At 38.9% G+C, this 17,896-nt stretch overlaps 1 protein-coding gene across 2 annotated transcripts in view; it reads left to right on the plus strand.

The window, feature by feature from the left end:
- Positions 1–17,896, plus strand: part of LOC115216474 (aquaporin-like) — a 76,114-nt gene that overhangs the window by 32,314 nt on the left and 25,904 nt on the right. Inside the window, exon 1 of one of the 2 annotated variants that reach the window (XM_029785839.2) lies at positions 2,389–3,198. The exons of the other annotated variant lie outside the window; for it this stretch is intronic. Coding sequence (XP_029641699.1) covers positions 2,578–3,198 — 621 coding nt within the window. The 5' untranslated portion in view covers positions 2,389–2,577. Of the gene's footprint in view, positions 1–2,388; positions 3,199–17,896 lie in introns of those variants that run through there. 2 annotated transcript variants of the gene reach the window in all.

A 17,896-nucleotide genomic window follows, 5' to 3' on the forward strand; every position in this document is an offset into this window, starting at 1 on the left:
GAAGTCGCTAATAAAAACTTCAACACTTTAATAACTGGTCTGAATCATTAATCCAAACGTGGTTAGCCATGATAAGATGGCTTCTATACTTTACATTATCGAGCGATTACTGTTTCAATCTCATTCTGAGATTTAATTATGCTTACTGTTCGGTTTTCGACATCAGTGGCAGACGCCATTAGAAAAACTTATATCTATTTGCAAAGGAGCCTTCACTTTCATCGCTACCTGGTGGTTACCGCCCGTTGACGAGGGACAACAATCCCGAAACTAGTTCGAGCGTATCACTCAGGCTTGCGAGGAAGGGATGGCCTCCCTTTGCAAATACTCCAAGGACACAGATATTGTGTCTAGAGCCAGCTAGAGACGAAGATCTCTTGGGGCTATAAAGCTACAGTAACACCCCCTCCCCAATGTGGTTAGCCATGATAAGATGGCTTCTATACTTACATGAAATACTTCTGTGCAGTAAAAGACAATAAAACTCATTCTGTGTGAATAGCTTCATGTTCAAAGTTTTATTCCGACATCTGATAAATGAACACGTACATCTGATAAATGAACACGTACAATGTTCAATAAAGATTTCTGGGAAGAAGAAGAAAGGTTTTGAACAACTTGCCATGTTCCATGATGATTCTGAGAAAATAGAAATAAATCAAGTTACGTGATTTACTTTTCACAGGCACTAGACGTAGAATACCATGACGAGCTACTGGTAGGAAATCAGATGTCGAATTCATGTGCCTGAATTTCTCTAGGTCGCGGTGGGCCTTGTCGCTTCTCAGAGAAGCAGTTAGAGAAGAGAGACCGGTTTAAGCGGGAATGCCGCTTAAATGGGCGATGTGCTACTAGCGAATTCCCCCATGTTATTTTGATGTTGTGCGTAGTAAATTATCAAAGGGAGAGTTAATTATGTTCGCCTGCAATTTTCTGGAATATTCTAGAATGTTCGATCAGGAGAGATAACTGTCGTTGACTACCAAGGAATATTTTGTGGGCTTGCCTACCGTTATATTTTTCGGTTATTTTTTTCTGTTTGTTGTTTGTTTGGTTTTCTGGTTTTTTTTTCGTTTTGGTTTTTTTTTTTCGCCTTTTACTTGTTGCCGTTATTAGAATGCGGCCATGCTGGGGCACCGCCTTGAAGAATTTGTAGTCGTAGAAAAATTAGCATTTTAAAATTTAAATTTAAAGTCTTTTGTTTTCTTCTCTCAGCACTTACAGATTAATGAGAATGAGCTGACCTTTTGAACTTTCTGTTGAAGGTCTGGCGCCGAACACTAGTCGTTCAAACGTACTTCCTATTGTTTTTTTATGTTTCGACACATTTCTTGAAGTAAATGCTTTCCCTTTTGTTAGAATTCAGACAAATGGCGGTGCCCCAGCATGGCCACAGCTCGTGAGCTGAAACTAGAATCAATCAATCAATCATATGTTACATTGAGTAGGAAAGAGTCTTGTGTTATTTTATTCTATTCTACTTATTTATTTTCGATTGAATATATTTTGTTTACTTAAAAATTGGAATTTTGGAAAATAAAAGTTTTTTTTTTTTTCTTTTACAACCACGATTTCTGTTTTTGTTTGCGTAAAATTATTCAAAAAATTGTTAAAATATGACTGTTATTTCTAGCATGTGGAGAGACCTTCAAGGCGGTGCCCCATCATGGCCGTAGTCCAATGACTGAAACAAGTAAAAAGATTTTCAGAAAATTTTTAAAAATCGAAGAACAGCCAAAAAATATAACCGAGAGGGTTATAAAAAAATTTCAAGAGATTTGGCTGTTATTTCTAGCATGTGGAGCGATCCTCTAGGCTTAACTTCATGTGCTGATTGAAAATCATTAAAAAAAATTCTGGGGTTGATACATTCGACTAAAAATTCCTCAAGATGGTGCCCCAGCATGGCCACAGTCTAATGACTGCAACAAGTTTTGTCCGTGAAGCTTTTGTCCTTAGGGTCTTTTGTCCGCATCCCGCACTCAACATTTGGTAGACGGCTACAGCTTATCGCTTCACTAACCCGACGTAAAACTAAACCATAGCCACTACATATGTACGTACGTACGTACGTACGTACGTATGTATGTATGTACGTATGTATGTGTGTATGCATGCATGCATGCATGCAAGCGTGAGTGCGTGCGTGTGTGCGTGTGAAGACAGAAAGACAGACAGATAAATAGAATTACGTTGATTAGCTCTACTTGACTCAGACGCTGTGAAATTTATTTAATAGCTGAAAGAAAACCTGTTTAAAGCTTTGTAAAGCTCGTATAGCCAGTAAATAAATAGGTTGTCGCAGCGATAAAATCCCATGTGTTAGAGGCAAAAACTATCAAGATATCCACGTGTTGATATTTATCTGCGATTAAGAGAAAAGTAAGTGACATATTCCATTTTTCATAGTCACTAATTTTTAAGTGAACATTGTTTTTGAAATGGGAAAATATTTTGAGAAGAAAACGCCATCTGTTGTATTACTATCAATTTGATAGACAAAATCTTTCAAGCTTTTAATAACATTTTATTTCAATTTATAAACGCCGTAATTGATTTCAAATCTTTAGAACAAAAATGAATAAGAATTTTGATAGTGACAGACAAAAACCTCTTGACTACAAAAAAAGTTATATAGCTCGGCGTTGGAAAGTATTCCTGATGAGAGAACTTGAAGATGTAAAACAACCAACATTTTGGCAAGCGGTATTGGCGGAATTTCTTGGAGTCGCTTTACTTGTTTGTTTCGCAGTTGCTTCTGGAATGAGTAATGAGAATTCCCCACCGAATGGATTGCTTTTTGCTTGTATTTCATCAGGCTTTTTTATTGCAATCATCATCGGAAGCTTGGTCCATATAAGTGGTGCTCACGTTAACCCTGCTGTCAGTTTGGCTTTCGCGATAATTGGTGACATAAGTTGGATCCGCTTCATATTCTACTCTATGAGTCAAATGCTCGGCTCTATTGCAGGAGCGGCATACATACGTATTATTACACCGTCAAATATGCATGGAAATTTAGGGGTTCTTACTCCTGGTCCGGGTGTTTCCGATTTACAAGCTATGTTAGTGGAAATGCTCATCACATTCTTGCTTATCTTTGGAATTTTGGCAGCCGTTGATAAAGGCCGTAAAGACTCTATCGGATCTGTTCCACTACATGTTGGTCTTATAGTCTCAGTGAACTTATTTGCTGCTGTAAGTATTGCTCTATTACCTCATTTTTAACGCATACATACATATATTTTATACATACATACATACATACATACATACATATATGTGGAGGCGCAATGGCCCAGTGGTTAGGGCAGCGGACTCGCGGTTGTAGGATCGCGGTTTCGATTCCCAGACCGGGCGTTGTGAGTGTTTCTTGGGGATGGGGGCGATCCCTGCTGTACTCTTTCGCCACAATTTTCTCTCACTCTTTCTTCTGTTGGTCTGCTCGCTTAGCCAGCGGGGTGGCGTCATTTGAAGGCTAAAACAATGCGAAGCGCATTGTGACAACATCTGATAGCCTGGTTGGTCACGGTCACATATATACATACATACATATATACATACGTACATACATGGTGTAGTGGTTGAGGTGTTGCACTCACGATTCCGAGATCATTGTTTCGATTCCCAGAAAATTCCAGGATGTTCTCACCGCGCCAAATATGCATTTTTCAAGATTTGACACTGTGAGGAGGAGGATATGATGATGATGATTCAGGGAGTTCCCCCTCTCCTCTTTTCCACCTCCGCCTAAGTGTCCGTTCATAGCGGAGCATCTCTTTGCATATGGATACTATATACATGGATGTGTGTGTGTGTGTGTGTGTGTACATATATACATCTTCACGTATCATGCCTTCAGTTCTTGGTGATAACGGACCTCCACGTGCTCCTGCCCCACGCGCAAAACTTAACTTTGGTGACGGTCGAAGATCATTTGTGATTCGTGAAGTCTTCTATCAGACAACACTCTCTTCACGGTAGGCTCCATTTCTATTGTTACCGATTTTATACAAAACCTGAATATCCATTCTTCGGGAAAGATACAGTAGAGGGAAGTACTCTCGCCCTGTGTATTTGTCAAAAGGTAGATGATTGTGGCAAATATGATTAGGGTGAATGAATCTAGTCTATGTTTGTGTCTGTTGATTAGAGAACAATAGGGATCTTTTCGGTTTGAACGGCAATTTTTAACAATTTCTAGGTAACTAAAAAATTTTAAACTTCGTATACTGGTAGAATGTGTTTATCATCATTTTCTCTTGGCTTTCTTGAGAAAATTCTGTAGTTTGTAAGATATTTGTAAGATATTTTCTTCAGTTTCGGCAATTTCAACCAATCAATTACGTCCATTGACGTAAACAACATTCGGTGCCGTATGAATATGTCCCTCGTTTAAGAAACAGATTGGGTTTATTTACATTTGTGAAAAAAATGATACCTTTCCCCCACCCCTAACCCTAACCCTAACTAACCCTAAATCTAAAATAGATTGAAATGCAATAGATCGATACTAGGGTCATAATTATGGGTGACAATTTCATATGACACCGCTAGAAAAAAACGGCCGTTGGGCGAAGGCTTGTACCCTTGGTCATCAGTGTGACCCTGAATGTGTGGAGTTCCTTGACTGGCCATAGGCGCAGGAGTGGCTGTGTGGTAAATAGCTTGCTTACCATCCACATGGTTCCGGGTTCAGTCCCATGCGTGGCATCTTGGGCAAGTGTCTTCTTCTAAAGCCTCGGGCCGACCAAAGTCTTGTGAGTGGATTTGGTAGACGTTGTACATATGTATATGTATGTGTGTATGTTTGCGTGTCTGTGTTTGTCCCCCTAGGATTGCTTGACAACCGATGCTGGTGTGTTTATGTCCCCGTCACCTAGCTTACAAAGAATAAGTCCCGGGGTCGATTTGCTCGACTAAAGGCGGTGCTCCAGCATAGCCGCAGTCAAATGACTGAAACAAGTAAAAGAGTAAAAGAGAGGTTTCGGATCTTTTCATTTTGAAGGCCAGATTTTCCTAGTTAACTAAAAAATTTGAAACTTCGTATACTGGTAGAATGTGTCAAAAGAAAACATTATTGTAAACAAAATTGAAAATAAAATTGTTATTCGTAACTTAAACGTAGTTTAATTTTTACGAAAAGATCCGAGGTTTCCCTATAACAGGAGGAATGCATCATAAATGAGCTCACATATTTTGTATATTATCATTTTATCTTTTGTTTCAGTCATCAGACTATGGCCATGCCGGGGCACTGCCTTGGGGAATTTTTAGTCGAATGTATCAACCTCAGTCCTTATCTATTATAAGTTCTACAGGTCTCTCTTGCCGAACTGTTAATTTATAGAGATGTAAATACACCAAATTCGGTTGTCAAGCGGTGGTGGAGGAACACACACACACACGCACACACACACACATACACACACACACAAATATATATATATATATAAGAGAAAAAATCTATCAGAAAGGAACTCTATCTCCCTTAAAAAAATATCTTTTGATAAGCATAACAAATGCGCAACCGGTAAAAAGAACTTTCACCTAATTAAATACACTCTCCCTTACTTAAATTATTTTGTCAGCATTTTCTTCATTTCTTTAATATATATATATATATTATATATATATATTATATATATATATATATATATATATATATATTATATACCTTCGAAACACGCTGGAGTTGAACTAGGGACAGCTGATGAAGGGGATTTTTCCTTGTGTAGTTGTGTGTACTCTGTTTTTTTCGTTTAGGTCCGTTTCCACGTTTGTTTTTACGTTTTCGTTTCTCGTTGAGTTCTACGTCTATTTGTGGTGTCCTGTACTCACGTATATATATTTATATATGCAGTATATATACATGTAGATGTAGGTACGTACATATATGTATGTATGTATGCATATATTTTATTTTTACACAATATATATATATATATATATATATATATTATATATATATATATATATATATATATATATATATATAGGGAAAGTTTACGAAAAAAAACAAAAGACGAAGACAGGTGGTGTACAAAACAAACAGATGTATGAGTATAACGCTCAGGAATAGAAAGAGTCTTTTACGTTTCGAGCCTACGCTCTTCTACAGAAAGGTACACAGAAAACACAAGGAGAGAAAAAAATGTGTGTAGTGGCTAACGATCTATCATGGCGATACGACGGACTTCTTTCAGTTTCCGTCAACCAAATCCACTCACAAAGCTTTGGTCGGCCCGAGGCTATAGTAGAATACATTTTCCCAAAGTGCCACACAGTGGGACTGAACCCTGAACCAAGTGGTTTGGAAGCAAGCTTCTTACCGCACATCCACATATTTTTATTTCATTTCCCCTTCTTCTCCCTTCGTTCCCTTACCGTTTATGTAAACCTTCCACACACAAATTACTAACTGTCCCTGTAGTGTCCTCATCTGATGTTCCTGTGGCAAATAAAGAAATCCTTATAATTGCTATTGTTGTTTTCAATGTCATTGTGATGGTCCCTTGACTGGTTTCTTGGGGTGTTGTTGTTGGAATAGTTGATGGTGGAGTTTTCTTGCCTACAAGACTTTGTGTTCTCTCTTTCCCTCCTCTCTATTGTATATGTTGGGAATGGTTGAGAATGAGTCAGGATGTGTATGGTATTTGCCTACTAAAGGGCGGCGAGCTGGCAGAAACGTTAGTACGCCGGGCGAAATGCTTAGCAGTATTTCGTCTGCCGCTACGTTCTGAGTTCAAATTCCGCCGAGGTCGACTTTGCCTTTCATCCTTTCGGGGTCGATTAAATAAGTACCAGTTACGCACTGGGGTCGATATAATCGATTTAATCCGTTTGTCTGTCCTTGTTTGTCCTCTCTGTGTTTAGCCTCTTGTGGGTAGTAAAGAAATAGGTATCTGCCTACTAAGGTTTGAAAAGGTGTGTGATATATATAATTACATACATACATACTTCTTTGACCAACTATTATCCTCTATTCGCATCGTCCATCCGTTCCAGTGCAGTGTAATATTCTCGCTTGCATACTGAAAAGAGATATTTCTGCTATTTCCAACTCACTGATCGTCCACCTGTAAGCCTTCCCGTTGCATTAGCAGAATCGAGACAGCCTCCTACGAAAATTTAGTCATGCATGTTTAAATGGAAAATGGATAGATGCACATATATATTTAATAAATCAAGGTTTGGCAATTTGTTAAATGGACAAATGAAGTAGAAATAAAGAAAACAAGATAAGCCTTCATGTAATTTTTTTATATAAACACACTGATAGCTACTAGATATTTCATATGGTGACAGATGTTTCATAATCTATTTATCTCAGCTTAATGTTTCTATAATTTTAATACTTAATCACGTACATAACGGCTCCAAATCCAATTACGATTTAGTGCACATAAAATAACTGTACATATATTTTTGTAGTGTTTGTCAGGAGAATAGAATTGCGTCTGATTTCTGTAGGTTGTCCAAGACTGGACGAAATGACGAGGCTGGTGTTTAGCTTGAACAGCTACAGGGAAAATATGGTGGGAAGGAAACTGTAAAAGGGTTGACGTTCATGAGGAAATGACTGGGAAAAGAAGTGAGTTGGAACAGCAGGGTGACACAGAATGTACCGAAAAGAAAAGAGATGAATGCGTTGGGTGCAATTGGGTGATGATATGCAACTAGGAAGTACTCAGGAATAGAGGCCGTTGTGATTGATAGAAGTCTCTTGTAGTCCGAGAAAGACGGTTCTGCAATTTCTTGTGAACAACTTGCAAAAATGATTTGTTTGTAGTGATCATATTCCTGTGTTGTACATTATTTCAGTGCTTCCATCAAACTGGTGTTTCCTGAACAGATGCACTGTGTATTACATGTCAGGTATCAAAGTGATCGCAGAGCAACATGAGATGAAGTGTGTTGTTCAAGAACGACGCACCACTCGGTTCGGGAACTAAAACCTCGGTCTTGAGACCGTGAGTACAGTACCCTAACTACTAAGCCATGCACCGTCTCCGAGACCATTATAGTAACCGAAGAAAAGACAGGAAGAGTAAGCAGTACGGGAACAGAGGTCAATATAATAATAAAAGAAAAAAAAAACGGAATGTGGAGACAGTGCATCTGTGAGCTAGAGATCTGAATATGTATGTGAGTGAGTCCTTGTCTATCAGTCGGTGTTAAATTGAACATAAAGCTTGAATTGTTATGAATATAGCAGTCACTGTTCCCACATTGAGCTTTGTAGAGAGTCAGTAGTTGTTCGTGGATGAAGGATGAAGGCGCCTACTCTTTGGGTCGTGGTTTCTGTTATGTTACGACTGTTAGATAGACAGGAAAGACCAGCAGCAATTATAGAGTTTAACTTTGAAGGTTTTTAGTTGCGTGTTGTCCAAGAGTAGAGAGGATGAAGTAGTATTTGCTTGATGTGACCGTCTATGTAATTCTGAAGAGTGCCATGTGTTTAATACAATAGTGCTATTTGAGAGGAATTTTCCATCCAAAGAGACAAGAGCGCGACAAAGCCCATTGGCTTACGCAGCTCCATTCGGAGGAATTCCTCATTTTGGAAACCTTACTTTTATACATATCAGCTAAGCGAACTTCGGGACAGCTGGTTTGTTAGTGGGTGTTTTGTATTATCTATTAATCAGGTGTTGGGTATTTTATATGTAAGTGGAGACAAGAAATGAATTTAATACACAGGAGTACATTATCCACAGCATTCATTCATTTTTTAGACGGCTGAGTATACACCAGGATGTTCGCATGACTAGACATGAATTTATAAGATGGGACAAAAAAAACATTTGTATAGTATTTGCTTGACGCAGTGCCTCGTTGGTTGAGAAATAAACGGGGCAGTAAGTTAATGTGCTAGACGGCAGCTATTGAATTATAACTTTCATTGATAATGATCTCTTTTGTAATAAACACAGTTCTGTACACAATAAACATTCAGCTTTGTACCTTTGTGTGTTAAAACTAGGAACATAGAATGCTTATACAGAAACTAAATATCTGTAGCGTACACTCGAGTGAAATACCCTTCCCCTTTATTATATACTAGCAGAGATACCCGGCCTTGTTCGGGATTAAAATGGCATAATTCTTTTATTGTTTTACTTGCTTCAGTCTTGTGACTGCGGCTGTGCTGGAGCACCGCCTTTGGTCAAAAGACTCAACCACAGGCTTTATTCTTTGTAAACCTAATACTTATTCTATCAGTGTCTTTTGGCGAACCGCTTAGTTATCGGAACGTAAACAAATCAACATCGGTTGTCAAGCAATGGTGGAGGTACAAACTCAGACAAGCACACACACACACATATATATTATAGGAATTTTCAAGATTAATCAGCCGAAATTGCGAGGATGATCTGGCTCCTGACTGAGGATAATAGGCTTCGAATGACCCGTCCTTGTATTTTTGTATCGTCTATCTGGATGTTTTGTTGTCCCTTTTTGCATCACCTAGTTGTCCGGATGTTTTGCGTTCTTGTCCCATTTTGTATTATATATATATATATATATATATATATATATATATATATAATATATATCTTTATAAAATTGAGAATGTGTGTCTGTCTGTCTGTCTGTGTGTTTCCCTAAAACTTGAGAACTACACAACCAATTTCATTCAAATTTTACACATGCCTTACTTAGAGTCCGGGGAGTGTCATCGGCAAAATTTTTTTAACTTTTTGCTTAGGGTGAGCCCACAGCAATATCATATCTTCTTCACTACGATTCCCTAAAACTTGAGAACTACACAACCAATTCCATTCAAATTTTACACATGCCTTACTTAGGGTCCATGTAGTTTCATGGGCAAAAAAAATGTTCAACTTCTTGCCTAGAGCGAGCCCATAGCAATATCATATCTTCTCCACTATTTCAGTATTACGTGTTAAAAGTGAACAAAACACGTTCTCTATTTTATGTCAGATACTTTCACTTTAACAATAAAAATAATAATAACAATTGAATTATATGTAGTAAGTAATAATTAAAATCAAACTAAAGTATAATATAATCGTAACATAACAAAAGTAAAAATAGCAATTGGTATAAAATTGCATCAATGATTTGAACTTGAATAAGTGGTTTCACATGAATGGGAATAAATTAAAAATAAAATTAGCCTGCAGAAATGGAATAGTCCAGATGGATAATAAAAAATTAAATTAAAGAAAAGACTATTGTCTATAAAGTATACAATGTAGAGAAAAAAGATTTGAACACATGGAGGAAAGTACCTTCGAAAAGTGTCTTGGTGCGACTATGAAAGGTATCTAATCAGAGGCGGTAAATTCGTCACAATAGAAGCAAGGTTCGAGTCAACGGAGCGTGCAAGGGAGTACTCGACTCGAACTTGCAAAGTGAAAATATTTTATTTTACCTTTATATCTGGGACATAGGACGTCCCGGAAAAAAATTTAATGCCCCCCGCCCCAGAAGTAGAGGTAGGCTGGATTGTAGCCACACTTCTATACAAGAGGGAGGACAAGATACAATTGATCGAAATTACAAGAGACGGGCTAACAATTCCAGTCTGTTATATATTTTGAGTATTGTTATCACTAGCAATATCAAGATATAACTTTGTATTTTGTATTTTATGTGTAGATGTATATATATAGATGTACATGTAATATGTACACATATATACATGCACTAGCACTATGACCCGGCAACGACGGGTCTTTAATGCTAATATATGTATATATATATATATATGTGTGTGTGTGTGTGTTGTGTGTGTATATATGTGTATATATATATGTATGTATATGTATGTATATACATACACACACAATATATATATATATATATCCATACATACATATGTATACATATATATATGCATAAATACATGTATGTATGGATGGATGGATGGATGTATGTAGACACAGTTGCCTCCCCTGACGGCGGTTGCCTAATTAGCTGGCCAATAGAGGGCACACGCAACATTAAGGTTCAGACACTCACCTCTTCCTCTTTTGGCATTTGGACGTCGGACAGCAAGTACATAGTCTAGTTGGCTCTCTTACGACACGTGGCGACTAGCAGACAGGAGGTAACGCACAGATCATGGCCTCCAAGCATCAAACTCCTTTCGTTTATCATTCAACTTGTGTGTGTGTGTGTGTGGTGTGTGTGTGTGTGTGTGTGTGTGTGTGTGTGTGTGTGTGTGAGGCCGACATTAATAGTATTTAAAGTTACAGTCTTGTTCTATGTATTTCTTTGTACCGTGTTCCTATCAAATGATATTACAGCCTTCTGAAGGAGTTAACCTTTAGATGACTCCACAACCTTTATTCAAACAGCCATCTAAAATGGTGACCCGACGCAGCACAGACCACAATTCCTTCTAAAATGGTGAACCCCAGACGAATTTCTGAGCAGTGGATATGTATTTTTTCTCCTTCTCGACTTCGTCTACGCGACCAGACCGCCATTCATTGTATAGGAACATACCACTGATCTCTCTCGTCGCCATATTGCCTTCTTCACCAGAAAAAATTGGCGCCATTTTCAAGCGGGAAACTGCACATCATTTTTTCCTCGTGTTGTAACTGAATTTACAATTTCGACCTTCGAAGACACAGCTTCCTAGGGGAATCTTCATTTGGCATGGAAAGAAAAAAAAAGAAGAGAAAATTATCCGGACTTTTCTCCAGAATTCACATGGGCAACAATTGTTCCTATGTGCTAAGTATGAGTTTCTCTCTCTCTCAACCCTACCCACGTGTTGGCCATATTTTGTTCATCCGTTGGCAAGGACTTCAATTTCATCCTCTGCTACTGAAAGAAGAAAATTCCTAGTTCGCTGCTCGTCGTGTCTTCTTTCAACTAGGGTGTTTCGATTGCTATTTCTAACGGCGTTTCTTTCAACCATCTTGTTCTTTGTGGTGTTCCGTTTACTATTAACGTCTAAAGATAAGTATTCTTCCCTTGCCTCAATTCGCTTCTTCGTCCACCTCTTCTGCTCCGGACGACACACAATCCTCCGAAATCTTGCGGGCCATTGCAGAACTGACCCGTTAGGTTTCACACACGCGCACTTCCTGCGCCCTCAATTTGCTGGTACCATAGGAAATTCAAAGACCGGGCCGAAAAGTGTACACAGCCCTGCTCTAACTCTTCTCAGGAAACTAGGCAGGGAGGTGCTGGGCACGTCAGTTGTCTCCCCCATTGATTCACCTTACCGTGCATTTTTTTTATCCGAGATGCTATTTCTTCAAAGTCCTTTATGATGGACATGGGTTCCAGTGTAAGCATTTAACCCCGAAGGTTTACTTCCACCACTCCTGGTCTTTCCGACGTCTCTCTCTCTCACTCACTCTCTCTCTCTCACTCTCTCTCTCACTCACTCACTCTCTCTCTCTCTCTCTCTCCCTCTCTCTCTCTCTCTCTGCGGTGAATCATTCCGCCATCAAAACCTACGGACAAATCTCCCTTACTCGGGATTTATTAATCCGTAGGGATTTCAAGCGAATTTTCTTCATTGCGGACCTGCCCTATCTCATCCTTGGTGCTGATTTCTTACATCACTATTCTCCCCTTGTGGACGTTAGAGGACGCCGATTCATTGATGACACCACTTCACTTGCTGTCTCCAGAAAGGATTCTTCTGTTCCTGTTGTGAGCTCTTCTTTTTTCGTTGGTGCTTCAGGTGACTCCTACCACCAGTTACTTGCTTCATTTCCAGAGTTGACTGATTTGTCATTTCATCCGTCGAATCCAGCCCATTCCACGAGACATTTCATCACGACTTAGGAACCTCCAGTTTTTTTTCCCCGACCGTGCCGTTTGTCTCCAGAGAAACTCCGGATCGCCTGGGCTGCATTCGAGCACATGCTCCAGCTGGGCCCTATTCGTCCCTCCACGAGCCCGTGGGCAGCACCTTTACACATGGCCATGAAGAATGAAGCTGATTTTCGCCCGGTTGGAGATTTTAGATGTCTTAACACTGTCGTTATTGCGGATCGCTATCCCATACCACATGTGCAGGATTTTTCGCCTGCCCTGCACAGTTGCAAAATTTTATCTATAATCGACTTGGTATGCGCATAACACCAAATCCCTGTCAACCCCGGCGACATTCCAAAGAGAGCTGTCACCACACCTTTTTGAGCGTTTAAATTTTTGTCTATGCCGTTTGGTCTTTGCAATGCGTCCAGCACGTTCCAATGATTCGTTGATAAGGTCGTTCATGGGTTAGATTTTGTCTTCACATACGTCAATGACCTTCAAATCGCCAGTGGTACTCCAGACCATCACCTCCAATACTTAGCCCAACTGTTCAAGCGCCTACGTTCCTATGATGTGAAGATCAATCCAGTTAAGTGTGTATTCGTTTGGAATTCTTGAGGTATCTCACTGACGCCAATGGTTTTCGTCTGCTTCCCTCTAAGGTGCAAACTATCAAACGCTTGTCTCCTCCTGTTTCCTTAAAACAGCTCAGAAATTTTATTCGTTTAATTAATTATTATCGTTGTTTCATTCCTAACTGTGTGAAGAAGTTGCTTCCCTTGATCCAGCTCTTGAGAGATCAACGGAAAAAGACTCCCTGATAACGCTGTCTCCTACAGCCATCCAAGCTTTTGAATCTGTCAAAGCTGACCTTACACACACATCCTTCCTCGCTCATCCTATTGCAGATGCAAAATTGACACTCATTGTCGACGCGTCATCATCCGCTATTGCCGCAATTTTAGAGCAATCAGTCAACAGTTGAAGCCAGCCTTCTTTTCCCGCTAGTTGAAAGATGCCGAATTAAGATACAGAGTGTTTGATAAAGAACTCTTAGCAATTTACCTGGCGGTGAAGCATTTCACTCATCTTCTCGAAGGTAGAGATTTCACAATTTTCACCGATCACAAACCGCTAACGTTCGCTCTCTTTGCCATAACGGACTGGTACTCACCTAGAGAAACAAGGCATTTGGACTACATATCACAGTTCACTAGTGACATTCACCACATCACTGGCACTGACAACATCCCTGCCGACGCCTTATCGCGCCTGCCTATCGGTGCATTGTCGTCTCCTGCTTCGATTGATGTGGTTGCTATGGCTACTGACCAACTCTCCTTGGACTCTCTGGATGTCTCTTCACAGCTTTCCTGCTGCAGGTTTGAACACCTGCCTCTACATTTTTCTGAAGGGACCATTTTCTGCGTTGTTTCCACTGGGTCACCCCGACCCCTCGTTCCTGAACATCACCGCCATGCTGTTTTTGAAGTACTGCATTCACTGTCACACTCCGGCATTGCGGCTACAGTAAAGCTTATCTCAGCCCACTTTTTCTGACTGAATATACATCGGTCTATTACTGCTTGGTCATGTACCTGTCTACCATGTCAGAGTCTCAAAGTGCATCATCATGTGAGAGCACCTCTTGGGCACTTCCAGCCACTGGACACCACGTTCCGTCACATACACATCAACCTGGTTGGTCCTTGGCCAGTCAGTTGCAGATTTATTTATATATTGACCTGCATTGACCACTTTTCAGATCGCCTGAAGCCATCCTCCTCGTGGACATTTCTGCGGAAACAGTCACCAGAACACTCATCTCTGGGTGGATATCTCGCTTCAGAGTACACTCTAGAATTACTACTGGTTGTGGACGCCAATTTGAAGCTTGTCTGTTGCCTGAACTTTCGAGATTGCTTGGAGTTCAGTACATCCACACCACAAGTTACCATTCCACTGTGAATGGCATGGTGGAATGATTCCACTGCCAGTTTAAAGCCACCATTCACACAGCTCCTGATCCTCATCATTCTCCCCTTTGTTTTGCTGGGGTGCCACTCAGCTGTCAAGGAAGATTTAGGCTACTGCTCCACTAAGCTCCTGTAAGGCACCACCTTAGTACTTCCTGGACAAATATTGGTGCCCATCGACTTACCGAATTCGGACTGCGCACATTACGTCACGCGACTCAGGTCATTCTTCGTTGACCTGCTACCAATGCTTCCTTGCGACCAGTCTATTTCTTCTACAGTACCGCTAGATATTTCTACTTTGACTCACGTGTTTGTAAGAAATGATGCTGTCAATGGATCACTCATACCTCCCTACACTGGACCCTATTGCATATACATATATATATCTGTATATAGGTGCATATATGTATATGTGTGTGTATACATATGTATATGTATACATATGTGTTTATGTGTATACCCATGTGCGTGTGTGTGTGTGCATGTGAGTGTAAAGGTATTTGTGAATGTCTATATGAGTATGTAAATGTGTGCAGACTAACAGACAAAAGAATTTTAGATATATAGAAAGATAGATATAAAGAGGTATACAAGATGCAACAAAGTAAAAACTTTCCAGATGTATTTTCCTTAAACATTTCGACTGTAACAAGGCCTAGAATTGAAATCTTAAAGCTTTAGTAACCAAGATCAGCCCACATTTAAGTCAAGTGATGTGTCTTGGATATTAACCAATCAACTTGCTAGAAAATCATTCCATATAGTAAAATGTTCTATGCGATTCCTGCATTATGGAGCTTATAAAAGCAAAAATACACCAGAATCAGTGCAGAGCTTCGAGAAGATTTCAGAGAAGACAGTCAAATACAAGATTCTTGGACCTCGCTCCACCTATGCTTAACAAAATACTTCATCTTCAATGCACTTCTCCAAGCACATACCATGAACACATCATCTCCATCTCTCACCACGTAAGTAAGTAGCCAGCAACTTCTTAATCATAAGCACATAAGAGCAGCACACTTCAGAAGCACAAGAAACAAGCCCTTTAAAGACAAACAAGCTTCCTTAGTTACTGATCAATCCCAAGTTAAAGGATTCTTCAACTAGGATAGACAAAACATTAATCCTGCCTCACACATGTAGCTAATCTCTTTTGTTAGTAATACAATTACAAACTACATTTACTTTAAGCACACCACTATACACTGCTACCATACCATTATGTAACTATGTAAGTGCTGTGATATACTTCTTTCAAAATAAATATTATTTCAAAAATGTTCAGATTTCGTGTTATTATGGGACATGCAGCTAAACTTTATTCCAATCAATAAATACCCATTTATCCAGACAGATACAGAAATCAAAGCAGATGTGCACCAGACCAAGTTGTAATGGTAACTGTAAAAATATTAAAACAAGATGACACCATTATCACCTCCAAGACTTCATTAGCACTACACCAGTGAGAGCTTTTTTTTTTTGTACCCTGTATACAAAGAAAGATAGATAAATTTATAAATATATAGTTGCACAGGCACATACTCTTTTACTTGTTTCAATCATTTGACTGTGGCCATGCGGGAGCACCACCTTTAGTCAAACAAATTGACCCTAGGACTTATTCTTTGTAAGCTTAGTACTTATTCTATCGGTCTTTTTTGCCAAACCGCTAAGTTACGGGGACGTAAACACACCACCATCAGTTGTCAAGTGATGTTGTGGGGGGGACACAGACACAAACACATACCCATATATATGCTAGCATGGAAAACGGACGCTAAATGATGATGATGATGATATATATATACATATACATATATACAATGGGCTTCTTTCAGTTTCCATCTACCAAATCCACTCACAAGGCTTTGGTCGGCCTGAAGCTATTGTAAAAGACACTTGCCCAAGGTGCCATGCAGTGGGACTGAACCCAGAACCATGTGGTTGGTAAGCAAACTACCTACCACACAGTCACTCCTGCACCTTATATATACATTTATATATATATTTATTTATACATATATATATCTATGCATGTGAAGGTATGTCTATGTATGTATGTGTGTGTATGTATGTATCTATGTTCTTTTATGTTTCTGACTATTTAATCTCTTCCTTTGAAGAAGGAGCTGGTTTTTAACAAAGATACAAAGGTCCATTGTTGGAATGTAGATAACAAAAACAATATCATATTTTAAACCTGAGAAAAGTCTTGCACAGTTTTACTGTTCCACTTAAAGATTGTTGATTTCTTTTTCTGAAAATCCAAGATTATCCAAACTGGAAGTTGTGTGTGTGTGTATGTACATATGTCTGTATGTATGTATGTATGTAAGTATGTATGTATGTAAGTATGCAAGTACAGTATATTTAAGAGCTTTTCTTCCTGTTTGTTTAATTCAAGTAGACATAAAGTCATAACACTGACTACCTGTGAAAGTAGATTGTTCTAAAAAAATTAGGATATATTGCAATAGAAAATAGAAGTGACAACAATAATATATAAAGAGACTGTGATATGTCAGGTAAAAAATGCATGTGACAACCAACAATATGATAATATACAACACTGTATAAACACGATTTTTGTCCTTGAGTAGCAACTGTTATTTCCTATTTGCTTACCCTTAAAAAGTATGAAAAATGGCTAATATTTCCTCCAAATTTTTCTTTTGTTATATTTATTCAAACCCCAAAGAATCCCACTCAATACATAGCTATGCTGCTCTTCTACTACTCCTGCTCATGGTCAGAGATGCACATATTGTCAGCTACTAAGGAACTTGTTGAAGTGGTTACAGTCAAGCAACAGAGAAGCAAATCTGTGGTATTGAGCAGAATATTTGTTATAATGATATTTCTGCTTCAGAAACTTAGTGCTGAATCTGTCTGAAATGTAATAGAAAATAAGTAGTCATTTCCTTTGATTTCTAGATAGAAGCAAATAAGAAATAACACTTACTGACCAAAGGCAAAAAAAATTTTTATTTTGCTACATGGTGTAATATAACCACATATATTTATATAACATGAAAACAATTGCATTTACTAAAAAATATCAGTCGTCAATGCATGAAATCAGATTCAGTAATAGTTTTTCACGATCTCCAAATTTCATTTGTCTCACATATTCATGAAGTTATGATGTATAG

This window comes from Octopus sinensis, linkage group LG10 (genome assembly GCF_006345805.1).
Source record: "Octopus sinensis linkage group LG10, ASM634580v1, whole genome shotgun sequence".
Lineage (NCBI taxonomy): Eukaryota > Metazoa > Mollusca > Cephalopoda > Octopoda > Octopodidae > Octopus > Octopus sinensis.